Source organism: Schistocerca cancellata, chromosome 12, assembly GCF_023864275.1.
Source record: "Schistocerca cancellata isolate TAMUIC-IGC-003103 chromosome 12, iqSchCanc2.1, whole genome shotgun sequence".
NCBI classification, from domain to species: Eukaryota; Metazoa; Arthropoda; class Insecta; order Orthoptera; family Acrididae; genus Schistocerca; species Schistocerca cancellata.
This window is the reverse complement of record NC_064637.1, coordinates 77,456,977-77,470,680: the sequence shown is the minus strand read 5'-3', so window position 1 is coordinate 77,470,680 and position 13,704 is coordinate 77,456,977. Positions and strand designations below refer to the sequence as shown.

The 13,704-nt window shown below is 45.5% G+C and overlaps 1 protein-coding gene across 1 annotated transcript in view; it reads left to right on the top strand.

Annotated features, from left to right (window-relative positions):
• The window catches only part of LOC126109683 (organic solute transporter alpha-like protein), a 99,296-nt gene that overhangs the window by 30,928 nt on the left and 54,664 nt on the right, over positions 1-13,704 (top strand). The window contains exon 3 of the mRNA XM_049914733.1: positions 4,300-4,451. Coding sequence (XP_049770690.1) covers positions 4,300-4,451 — 152 coding nt within the window. The remainder of the gene's footprint in view (positions 1-4,299; positions 4,452-13,704) is intronic.

Below are 13,704 nucleotides of genomic sequence, written 5' to 3'. Positions count from 1 at the left end.
ACACTGTTGCAGATGCAACGAAAAAAGCATGCCAAATTCAGAAGAATGCAAAATCCCCAAGACTGGCTAAGTTTCACGGAAGCTCGAAATTTAGTGCGGATGTTAATGAGTGCTGCTTTTAATAGTTTACTCAATGAAACATTGTCTCAAAATTTGGTAAAAAACCCAAAGAGATTCTGGTCGTATGTAAAGTACACCAGTGGCAAAAAACAGTCAATACCGTCACTGCGCGATAGCGATGGAAATGTTACCGATGATGGTGCCACTAAAGCGGAGTTACTAAATACAGTTATCCGTAATTCCTTCACAAAAGAAGATGGTTCAAATGGCTCTGAGCACTATGGGACTTAACATCTGAGGTCATCAGTCCCCTAGAACTTAGAACTACTTAAACCTAACTAACCTAAGGACATCACACACATCCATGCCCGAGGCAGAATTCGAACCTGCGACCGTAGTGGTCGCGCGGTTCCAGACTGAAGCGCCTAGAACCGCTCGGTCACACTGGCCGGCTATGAAGAATTCAAAACCGGAACAGCTGTTAGCACGAGTGACATAAAAGTAGATATCTTAGGTGTTGCGAAACAACTCAAATCACTGAAGAAAGGCAAGTCTTCCGGTCCAGATGGTATACCAGTCAGGTTCATTTCAGAGTATGCAGACACAATAGCGCCTTTCTTAGCAATCATGTACAACCGCTCACTTGACGAAAGGTCTGTTCCTAAAGACTGGAAAGTAGCACAAGTCATACCAATATTCAAGAAAGGAAATAGGTGTAACCCACTGAATTACACACCCATATCGCTGACCTCAATTTGCCGTAGGATTTTGGAGCATATACTGTACTCGAATATTATGAATCACCTTGAAGAAAATGACTTATTGATACATAAGCAATACGGATTCAGAAAATATCGTTCTTGTGCAACACAGCTAGCTCTTTATTCCCATTAAGTAACGAGTGCTGTCGACAAGCGATCTCTGATCGATTCCATATTCCTAGATTTCCAGAAGGCTTTTGATACCGTTCCTCACAAGCGACTATTAATCAAATTATGTGCATACGGACTATCGTCTCAGTTGTGTGACTGGATTCGTGATTTCCTCTCAGAGAGGTCAAACGTAGTTATAGACGGTAAATCATCGAGTAGAACAGAAGTGATATCTGGTGTTCCGCAAGGTAGTGTCATAGGCCCCCTGCTCTTCCTGATTTACATAAATGATCTAGGTGATAATCTGAGCAGCCCCCTTAGATTGTTTGCAGATGATGCTGTAATTTACCGTCTAGTAAAATTATCAGATGATCGATTCCAATTACAATATGATATGAGAGAATTTCTGTATAGTGCGAAAAGCGGCAATTGGCACTAAACAAAGAAAAGTGTGAGATCATCCACATGGGTACTAAAAGAAATCCGATAAATTTTGGGTGCACGATAAATCGCACAAATCTAAGGGGTGTCAGTTCGACTAAATACCTATGGATTACAATTATGAGCAACTTAGATTGGAAAGACCACATAGATAATATTGTAGGGAAGGCGACTTTGTTGGCAGAACACTTAGAAGGTGCGACAAACCCACTAAAAAGACAGTCTACATTACACTTGTCCGTTCTCTGCTGGAATACTGCTGCGCGGTGTGGGATCCTTACCAGGTAGGATTGATGGAGGACATCGAAAAAGTGCAAAGAAGGTGTGGTGTGCGTACTGTAAGACCTTCAGTACACACACCATTAGATTATTTGACTTGTCGCTCTAACGAAGTAGGTGAGGTTCAGCAATATGCCTCGTGGTCTTATCGTGGCGTGTTTATCTTCTGTCGTTAGGTCAGACGACAGAAATGCCACTTGCACGCTTAGAGTAGCAGTTTGACGGTGACCAACTTTAAACAGAACTTAATTAATTTTCACACACATTTATTAAAATAATAACAAGCATAAAAATTACTTAACTTGGTTCTGGATGCTATTTACAATTGAAAATCTGAAGTTCCTTTGGTACTGGTACGTTAATCTTATTCTCACATACACTCCTGGAAATTGAAATAAGAACACCGTGAATTCATTGTCCCAGGAAGGGGAAACTTTATTGACACATTCCTGGGGTCAGATACATCACATGATCACACTGACAGAACCACAGGCACATAGACACAGGCAACAGAGCATGCACAATGTCGGCACTAGTACAGTGTATATCCACCTTTCGCAGCAATGCAGGCTGCTATTCTCCCATGGAGACGATCGTAGAGATGCTGGATGTAGTCCTGTGGAACGGCTTGCCATGCCATTTCCACCTGGCGCCTCAGTTGGACCAGCGTTCGTGCTGGACGTGCAGACCGCGTGAGACGACGCTTCATCCAGTCCCAAACATGCTCAATGGGGGACAGATCCGGAGATCTTGCTGGCCAGGGTAGTTGACTTACACCTTCTAGAGCACGTTGGGTGGCACGGGATACATGCGGACGTGCATTGTCCTGTTGGAACAGCAAGTTCCCTTGCCGGTCTAGGAATGGTAGAACGATGGGTTCGATGACGGTTTGGATGTACCGTCCACTATTCAGTGTCCCCTCGACGATCACCAGTGGTGTACGGCCAGTGTAGGAGATCGCTCCCCACACCATGATGCCGGGTGTTGGCCCTGTGTGCCTCGATCGTATGCAGTGCTGATTGTGGCGCTCACCTGCACGGCGCCAAACACGCATACGACCATCATTGGCACCAAGGCAGAAGCGACTCTCATCGCTGAAGACGACACGTCTCCATTCGTCCCTCCATTCACGCCTGTCGCGACACCACTGGAGGCGGGCTGCACGATGTTGGGGCGTGAGCGGAAGACGGCCTAACGGTGTGCGGGACCGTAGCCCAGCTTCATGGAGACGGTTGCGAATGGTCCTCGCCGATACCCCAGGAGCAACAGTGTCCCTAATTTGCTGGGAAGTGGCGGTGCGGTCCCCTATGGCACTGCGTAGGATCCTACGGTCTTGGCATGCATCCGTGTGTCGCTGCGGTCTGGTCCCAGGTCGACGGGCACATGCACCTTCCGCCGACCACTGGCGACAACATCGATGTACTGTGGAGACCTCACGCCCCACGTGTTGAGCAATTCGGCGGTACGTCCACCCGGCCTCCCGCATGCCCACTATACGCCCTCGCTCAAAGTCCGTCAACTGCACATACGGTTCACGTCCACGCTGTCGCGGCATGCTACCAGTGTTAAAGACTGCGATGGAGCTCCGTATGCCACGGCAAACTGGCTGACACTGATGGCGGCGGTGCACAAATGCTGCGCAGCTAGCGCCATTCGACGGCCAACACCGCGGTTCCTGGTGTATCCACTGTGCCGTGCGTGTGATCATTGCTTGTACAGCCCTCTCGCAGTGTCCGGAGCAAGTATGGTGGGTCTGACACACCGGTGTCAATGTGTTCTTTTTTCCATTTCCAGGAGTGTATATCTCTGCTACTTGACAAAAGTGTCTATACATTTATCTTCATGGCTATGTACAGGAATATGGTAATCTTATTAGGCGCAGACTGAAACGACTATAGACTGGTGCAGACAAAGGTAGACCGACCAATCGGAGGTCTGTACACTTGTTATAATGCCTAGCGCGTTCATGTATGACTGCGCGAGTGTGATCCATGAGGAGAAAAGGTTCTAAGTTAGCAGCAATCTCATTGGCTGCGTTACATATTAATACGCGGATCGGCGGAAGCAGAATTTGGTCCGTCTCTATGGCAGCGCCATCTCGTAGTGTGGAGACGGACGAGCGCTGCGCCTATGCTGTTGTGCGTAGCAAGGTGCGCTCTAGTGGGAAAGTTGTGTACGCGCTGACTACGCGGAACTATGTATACAACAAAAGGGCAGCCCGTTTCGTGTTATCACGCAATAGGGATGAGAGTGTCACTGATATGATACGTGAGTTGGAGTGGCAGTCACTGAAACAAAGGCGGTTTTCTTTGCGGCCAGATGTATTTACGAAATTTCGATCACCAACTTTCTCTTCTGAATGAGAAAATATTTTGTTGACACCCACCTACGTATTGAGAAATGTTCATCATAATAAAATAAGAGAAATCAGAGTTCAAACGGAAAGATTTAGGTGTTCCTTTTTCCCACACGCCATTGGAGAGTGGAATGGTGGAGAAGTAGTATGAAAATGGTTCGGTGAACCCTCTGCCAGGCACTTAAGTGTGAATTGGAGAGTAACCGTGTACATGTAGGTATAGAAGCATGTCACTGTTGACAAACTACTAGTACTGGAGCACATTCTGTAAGTTCCCTTTCTGCTTTGCAGAGCTGAGTCCGGTGCTGGTGTGGGTCATCGCCGTCTCCACGGTGGCGGTCCTTTCCACGTGCGCCGTCTACGTCATGAGCTTGTGGCACGTGCTCACCAGGGCAGCACCCACACTCAAGTCGCCCACCAGCTACGTGCTCACCATACACCCAGTGAGTAGCTGCACCCTGTCTACACTCAATACCTTAATGTCGTCAACATTTTATGGCCTAGGGGTCAACGTTGCTACCTTTAGATTTTGGGATCCCGAATTCGATTCCTGATCGGGTAAGAAATTTTTTCTCTCAGGAACTGAGTGGTTGTGTTGAACGGGGTGTTCAAAAAGTCTCTCCGCAGTGCCGTATGATTGTTAGCCGCGCGTGCCGTATGATTGTTCGCCTGCCTGGGTTACTTCCCTTCAAGTGGACTCTCCCAACATTCCACTTTTTCGTTTATCTCAGCCAGCGTCAGTAGTATCGTTGGTGTGTGACGTTACGTGTTGACGTGGACGTTTAAATTTAGTTCCTTTGTTCGTTTGTTTCGTTTTTGTCACTGTTAATATGCTAACCATTGAAGAATGTGTGTTTTTAGTCGAATAAGTGTCCAAAACACACAGTTTCAGTTCGCCAAACATTTAATTCAGTTTTCCCGAAGACAACACTCCCACATCGCGATACTATGCGAGATTTGACTAACAAACTTCGAAGTACGGGTTCAGTGACAGATGCATCGAGAAGTGGTCGTCCTAGCGTTTTGTCTGATGATAAACTACTCGATATTTCCGATAAAATTTCCATGAGTCCGGACAAGTCAGTAAGAAAACTCGCCCAGGAAATCGATGTTAGTGTCGGAACGGCCCACACAGCTATAAGGAAGAAATTAGAACTTTTCCCATACAAAGTGACAGTCGTGCGAGAACTGAAAAATACTGATCATGGCAAGAGACTGCATTATTGTCAATGAATCAAAAATTTCGTTCAACAAAATGGAAGGGATATTCTTAATGAAACGGTTTTCGGTGATGAGGCGTGGTCTCATTTATCCGGGTACATGAACTCGCAAAATTCTCGTATGAGGAGTACTGCAAATCCCTTGTATTCATGAGGAATCACTTACTTCTGTAAAAATAGGAGTTTGGATTGCAATTTCTGGACGTCAGATTGTGGGTCCCATATTTTTCAACGAAACAATAAACGCACAACGATACTGCAGTGATATTTTGTACCCATTCATAGGAGAACTTGTGTTAAGTGAAATACTGAACGGTTTTTTTCAGCAAGATGGTACAACCAAGCATACAGCCCGCGTTTCAATGTCACTGCTTGCTGATGTTTTTGGTGATCGTATGATTTCACAGGGACTTTGATCTCCACGATCGCCTGACCTAACACCACCTGACTTTTTCTTTCTTCTGGAGTGCAGCGAAAGTAACTGTCTATAAAAACTGTCGAAAATCCATCGATGAATTTGAAAACTGCAACATCCAATTTCGCTGCTTCTGTTACAGAAGAAATGTTGCAGCTTCAGTTTCGGAACATGGTTAGACGAATTGAACTGTGTATTCAAAAACATAGGGGATACTTTCAACATTTAATGTGAAAATTCGTAAGTAAAAATGAATATGCAATACATTAACAACTTGTATTTCACTGAGTTTCATTTCGGTATATTCACTGCAGCATACGGCACGCGCGGCTAACAATCATACGGCACTGCGGAGAGACCTTTTGAACACCCCGTATTAGTCATTTCATTATACACTCCTGGAAATGGAAAACAGAACACATTGACACCGGTGTGTCAGACCCACCATACTTGCTCCGGACACTGCGAGAGGGCTGTACAAGCAATGATCACACGCACGGCACAGCGGACACACCAGGAACCGCGGTGTTGGCCGTCGAATGGCGCTAGCTGCGCAGCATTTGTGCACCGCCGCCGTCAGTGTCAGCCAGTTTGCCGTGGCATACGGAGCTCCATCGCAGTCTTTAACACTGGTAGCATGCCGCGACAGCGTGGACGTGAACCGTATGTGCAGTTGACGGACTTTGAGCGAGGGCGTATAGTGGGCATGCGGGAGGCCGGGTGGACGTACCGCCGAATTGCTCAACACGTGGGGCGTGAGGTCTCCACAGTACATCGATGTTGTCGCCAGTGGTCGGCGGAAGGTGCACGTGCCCGTCGACGTGGGACCGGACCGCAGCGACGCACGGATGCACGCCAAGACCGTAGGATCCTACGCAGTGCCGTAGGGGACCGCACCGCCACTTCCCAGCAAATTAGGGACACTGTTGCTCCTGGGGTATTGGCGAGGACCATTCGCAACCGTCTCCATGAAGCTGGGATACGGTCCCGCACACCGTTAGGCCGTCTTCCGCTCACGCCCCAACATCGTGCAGCCCGCCTCCAGTGGTGTCGCGACAGGCGTGAATGGAGGGACGAATGGAGACGTGTCGTCTTCAGCGATGAGAGTCGCTTCTGCCTTGGTGCCAATGATGGTCGTATGCGTGTTTGGCGCCGTGCAGGTGAGCGCCACAATCAGGACTGCATACGACCGAGGCACACAGGGCCAACACCCGGCAACATGGTGTGGGGAGCGATCTCCTACACTGGCCGTACACCACTGGTGATCGTCGAGGGGACACTGAATAGTGCACGGTACATCCAAACCGTCATCGAACCCATCGTTCTACCATTCCTAGACCGGCAAGGGAACTTGCTGTTCCAACAGGACAATGCACGTCCGCATGTATCCCATGCCACCCAACGTGCTCTAGAAGGTGTAAGTCAACTACCCTGGCCAGCAAGATCTCCGGATCTGTCCCCCATTGAGCATGTTTGGGACTGGATGAAGCGTCGTCTCACGCGGTCTGCACGTCCAGCACGAACGCTGGTCCAACTGAGGCGCCAGGTGGAAATGGCATGGCAAGCCGTTCCACAGGACTACATCCAGCATCTCTACGATCGTCTCCATGGGAGAATAGCAGCCTGCATTGCTGCGAAAGGTGGATATACACTGTACTAGTGCCGACATTGTGCATGCTCTGTTGCCTGTGTCTATGTGCCTGTGGTTCTGTCAGTGTGATCATGTGATGTATCTGACCCCAGGAATGTGTCAATAAAGTTTCCCCTTCCTGGGACAATGAATTCACGGTGTTCTTATTTCAATTTCCAGGAGTGTATATGCGATGTCCGTTCTTTTGGATATGTCCAGAAGAACAGCCACTATGAATCAAGACTCAAAGGAATCAAAGATGTTAGCTGCCAATGAGAACTGGTTTATATGAATGGGGCAAGTTGAAAACTTGTACCATACATAGTGGTTGCAGGATCACAATGATGCCTGTACTTTCAGACATGTCTGAAAGAATAGACACCACATGTATAATTAATTAAGGCCATGACACTCAGTCATCCCTTCAGTGTAGACGCACACCAAGCTCGGATTCTTACAGGAATTGCCCAGAAGCTGCAAGTTATGAGGGTAATACTATACTGGTAGTGTGTGGTATATGTTGAGAATTTGGATTTGACAGAAGGCGTGCTAGGGTGGTACATGGAGTTTGTAACTGCTCTTTAGAAGTGGGTATTCAGAAACGAATATTACATTAAATTCTGTAATACAAAATGATCCAAGAGCCAAAAAATGGTCGTATTCTTTCGAAGAAATAGTTAGTTATAATTTTACAAAGAGTGCATATTCGAAATAAAATAACGCAAAGTAGTACAAAGAGAATTCAAGGAAGACATAACTGAGCTGCGTTTTGTTTTGAACATAATATATAAACCAATGTGCAGCATTGTTATCTCTCTTGAGTCTTTGTTTTCAATGGTGCATGTTCGCGGTATTCCGTGATAGTCCGAAGCTAGGGATTATAAGCCTAATTAAATATCATTCTCATAACTGGGTTACACATTGGAGTGGTGAATAATAGATTATTTTGAGATATTCGGACGGAAAATGGTTGGACATTCTCATACTAATATCTATACCGAGCGTTGTCAAGGCGATTCTGCTAATAAACGAGACGAGAGATATAGTGCCCGTGAAAAGGCAAAATTTGTGCTGAACAGACACTGAAAGAACTCGAACTTATAATTAATATCGTGTCGGGAGAATTAAGAAGCTTAGACATTGTAAAGCCGGAGACATATTTATGATTTGTTTTAGTAGTAAAAGACAGTTTCATGGAAATCATATCTTTGGTGATAGGAACGCGAAGAAATGTGGTACAGACTGTTATTATACCGAAACGACACACACTAGGATCAACTCCTTCTTCATTGATTCCCCAGTGCCATCTCTCATTAATTTAAGAAGTGAATTGTGTCAATAAAACAGAATATATACGAGACTTTCTCTGTGTTTTCTAAATCCCAAAAATCAAAAAGTACGTAGACAATTTTATCTGTGAATATTCAAGGGTTACTGAGAAAAGCTGATCAACGTGTTACAAACAGATAACAGGATTTATCGTAGGCATATTGACTACGAAGGTAACTGAATCGCCAGCCGTTGTGGCCGAGCGGTTCTAGGCGCTTCAGTCCGAAACCGCGCGATCGCTATGGTCGCAGGTTCGAATCCTGCCTCGGGCATGGATGTGTGTGGTACCCTTATGTTAGGTAGGTTTAAGTAGTTCTAAGTTCTAGGGAATGATGACCTCAGATGTTAAGTCCCTTAGTGCTTAGAGCCATTTGAACCATTTGGTAACTAAATCAAATTATTTGGGGAACAAAAATTAAAAAAAATAGACTGGAACCCGATTGCTATGTTACTATCTTTGGATCCGTCATGGTTGAAAGTATACGAAATATCCCTAGAAATAAAAAACGAGATCAATTTCCAAGTGCTAGTTCAAACACTTAGATTCACAACGTGATTCAAAGATGTTTTATGCCCAACCCACACGGCAGCTAATGGTTCTTAACTAGCCGGGACAATATATATACACAGTTGTGAGATCAGCTCTGCTGCCGAAAGAGGAAACGTCGAAGCTATATGATTGCAGTTGCGACGACGGTGGGTGAGCGGGCATAAGTTGTGGTGACCACTGGTCCGGATAGTGTAGTGGCCAGAACATCTGCGTAGGAAACAGGAGACTAGGGTTCGAAGCCCAGTCTGGCACAAATTTTCAACTTGCCCCATTGATATAAGTCAATGCCCACTGGTATCTAATGTCTTTAATTTCTTTCTGTCCTAATAATTTCATTTGATCTTCATCATAAAGACACGCAAGTTTCTGATGCAGCGTCAAATAGAAAGACTTGAACCTGGCGAACAAACAACCCTAGATGGAGTCCCGGCCAATAATGCTATATGATCCCCTCCATCACGATGTGGAGGCCACTTCACAGTCTAGGATGTATCAGGAATTTTTGTTGTTAATCTAAAATTTCTGTGTCCAACTCAAGTTTCCACACTCGATACCTGTGTTCCAGTCTTCCAGGTTGTGTGCTAAGTAGAATCATTACCTTAGTATTATGTTTTTGAAATGCAATCTTCCTCCCATTCTGCGGCAGAGCGACCATTAAGGAATTGGGGTGAGGGTCGTGACCAGAGGCTCGGACGAAAGACAGACGATCTTTCTGGCTCCATACCATGATTCCAGGGGCTGGAGAGAGATGGAAATTGATAGGGTACATTCCTATAGAATGTGAACTGCAAAAAAGGAAAGGCGGACACGGCTACTAACCGCACAAGTCTTGTTGAGATGGAGAAATAGGTGCGGCGTGTAGGGACAAGCATTTGGCAGCTGCAGAAGGCACAGAGGGCGAGCTGATCTGAGCTCAATGAGCCGTGAAAGTCTTGCGGTGTCAGCAGTAGATGGCGGCACCTTTGAAACTCAGTGAGTGGCAGGCACAGTGGGTGTCAGAAATACCATGTCCACACGATGGCTAGTGGGTAAACACATGCCCCGGACACCTGATCATAAAAACCTAGGCGTTCCAGCTCTTGGCGACAAACATGGCGAGGATGACCGCCATTGCCGTACCAGGTTAGCAGCATAAATATTAAATATCACAAGTCAATAAAAACTGATTCCCACTAGTTACTGAGAACCCAGTAACATCGGCATTTAGACAAAACTAGGACGTGTGCATAAGTGAAAACGCCCCTCAACCGGAAAAGTAGTTTTTAAGTTGTTTAATGTTAAATGTATTGTGTCTAAAATAAGCTTTGAAAATTAATATCTCGACAACGCATTAAGCGATTTTCACAAACTGTGTTTCTACAGTTAGGTCTCATTGAGCACAATCCGAATATGACAGCAGATGTCTTATAAGCATAAAACTAAAACTAAAAACTCCTCCCAAATAGGCCATGAAGGCCCAACGATACCGACCGGCCGCCGTGTCGTCCTCAGCCTACAGGCGTCACTGAATGTGGATACAGAGGCCCATGTGGTCAGCACACCGCTCTCCCGCCCGTATGTCAGTTTCCGAGACCGGAGCCGCTACTTCTCAATCAAGTAGCTCCTCAGTTTGCCTCATAAGGGCTGAGTGCACCCCGCTTGCCAAATAGCGCTCGGCATACCGATTGGTCACCAAGTGCTAGCCCAGCCCGACAGCGCTTAACTTCGGTGATCTGACGGGAACCGGTGTAACCACTGCGGCAAGGCCGTTGCCTCTTCTAAGCATGGCCTATTTTAAATTACAGGCCGGAATGTCCATGTCATGCTTTGAACCTGATTTTTCAATAAATAAAAAATTGCATATTACGAAGTAAATTTAGGTAGGGATGTATGAATGTACTTGGGTTAATTATTTATGTTTATTGGCAAAAAAAAAAAATTTAAAACTAGTGTTTGGTTCAAGTGGCTCTGAGCACTGTGGGACTTAACTTCTGAGGTCATCAGTCCCCTAGAACTTAGAACTACTTAAGCCTAACTAACCTAAGGACATTACACACATCCATGCCCGAGGCAGGATTTGAACTTGCGACCCTAGCGGTCGCACTGTTCCAGTCTGAAGCGCCTAGATCCGCTCGGCCACCTCGGCCGGCCCCTAGTGTTTACATTTGGTAGTGTTTATCTTAACAAAATCGTAACTACGAAATAGCAGTACCTGTGTCATTAAGAACAACTTGCAGGGTACTTCTTATTAACGCAGGCACTGCTATTTCGTATTTATTCGCCAATAACAGGCCCTCGACTCTCAATAAATATGTCTTTTATGGACTGGAATATACGTAAAATAGGAGTGCAGGTTGTGACACATGGACGACAGCATATGGAACTTTGGGTCTGGCTGTGATTCGTGCACGGATAGGTGAAGCAGTTACGGTGCCTGCTTGCGAAATGTGGGAAATCTAGCATCAAGTCCCATTCCGACACAACTTTTCACTGCCGTCATTCTAATATACAGTCGAAGGTGGCTCATATTCGCAACTGCAAATACATTTCCAGTGAAATCGTAAGTATTAAACAAACTATTTAACTTAGAGATAAACAAGGACAGCAATGGAAAGCTGAGGAAATTAACTTACAAACTGATGTATGATAATCAAATGCAAAATTATAAAAATTTAAAAACCGTTCTATATCACTTTTAAACTTTTTAAAATTTTTTTCTATTAATTGTCCCCAACGCATTTAATATAAATTTTTTTTTGCAAAGTGATGACCAGTTTCAGTAGTTAACTATCATCTTCAAATCACATGTAGTATGCACTTGTAGTATGCAACTCCATTGCGCCGTCCATAACATTCTTATTTAAATCTTCAGGTAAAAGGTGCTATGTACAGTCACTTTATTTGTGACAGCAATTGGAACAAAAAAAAAACTCGAACACCACTATAAACTTTTTGTATTGAAACGTCCAGATAATAATTTTCGTTAAGTCAGTAACTGCATGCAGAGATTTGCCATGTAAGCTGTACTTAAAGTCAAAACCAAAACGTAAAATACGAGGCGTGTTTTTTAAGTAAGGTCCATTTGAACATAAATACACAACGAAAGGATTTTTAAAGAAAGTAAATTTATTTTTAGAAAGTACATACTTCACTCAAGAATAAGATTTTCACTCTGCAGCGGAGTGTGCGCTCACATGAAACTTCAAGGCAGATTAAAACTGTGTGCCAGACCGAACTCGGGACCTTTGCCTTTCGCAGGCAAGTGCTCTAACAACTGAGGTACCCAAGCACGGCTCACGTGCCGTCCTCACAGTTTCACACCTGCCAGTACCTCGTCTCCTACTTTCCAAACTTTACAGAACCTCTCCTGTGAACCTTGCAGAACTAGCACTCCTGAAAGAAAGGATATTGGGGAGACATGGCTTAGTCTCAGCCTGGGGGATGTTTCCAGAATGAGATTTTCACTCTGCAGCGGAGTGTGCGCTGATATGAAACTCAGCTGCAGAGTGAAAATCTCATTCTGGAAACATCCCCCAGGCTGTGGCTAAGCCATGTCTCCGCAGTATCCTTTCTTTCAGGAGTGCTAGTTCTGCAAGGTTCGCAGGAGAGCTTCTGTAAAGTTTGGAAGGTAGGAGACGAGCTACTGGCAGAAGTAAAGCTGTGAGGACGGGGCGTGACTCGTGCTTAGGTAGCTCAGTTGGTCGTCAGCACAGTGTGTTCGGTCAGATGGCTGCATGCTCTCTGTAATAAAAAAACTGAGTCAAAGAATCAGTGATCAACTTTAACAGATGTCCTGTGACCGTCCCCCCAGACCAAACAACGAACTATATCGAACAAAATGAAAAAAAAAAAAAAAAAAGAATTTGGTACAGCACTTGCCCGTGAAAGCAAAGGTCCCGCGTTCGAGTCTCGGTCTGGCACACAGTTTTAATCTGCCAGGGAGTTTGATACTCCACTCCATTTTTCGACATAGTTGCCAAGTTCGTTGAAACACGTATCATACCTCTCAAACCATTTTAAAATACTCTCTTCATAAAAACTTGCCGCCTGCTCCGATAACCAAGAGTTCACTGTCGTTTTCACGTCGTCGTCATCATTGTAACGGTTGCCACTGACGTGTTGTTTGAGGTGGAGGAACAGATGGTAATCGCTCGGCGCAAGATCAGGACTGTAGGGTGGGTGGTGTAAGACGTCCCAGCCAAAAGTGTCCAATAAATCGCTGGTCTGACCTGCAGTGTGAGGTCTTGCATTGTTATGGAGAAGGACAGTTCCCTTTGGCACCATTCCGCATCTTTTGTTTTGAATCGCTCTGCATAGCTCTCTCAGGGTTTGGCAGTATGCTTCTACGTTGATAGCGGTTCCTTGTTGCATGAAGTCGACCAACAAAACACCATGCCTATCCCAAAACACCGACGCCATGATTTTGCGCTGGGACAGTGTCTGTTTGGCCTTCACCTTTACAGGCGAGTGTGTGTGTCTCGATTCCATGCTTTGTTACTTCCAGTCGGGCGTGATATGGAAAACCCATGTTTCTCCAGTTACGATCTGACTCAAGAAGCCGTCACCTTCTTCG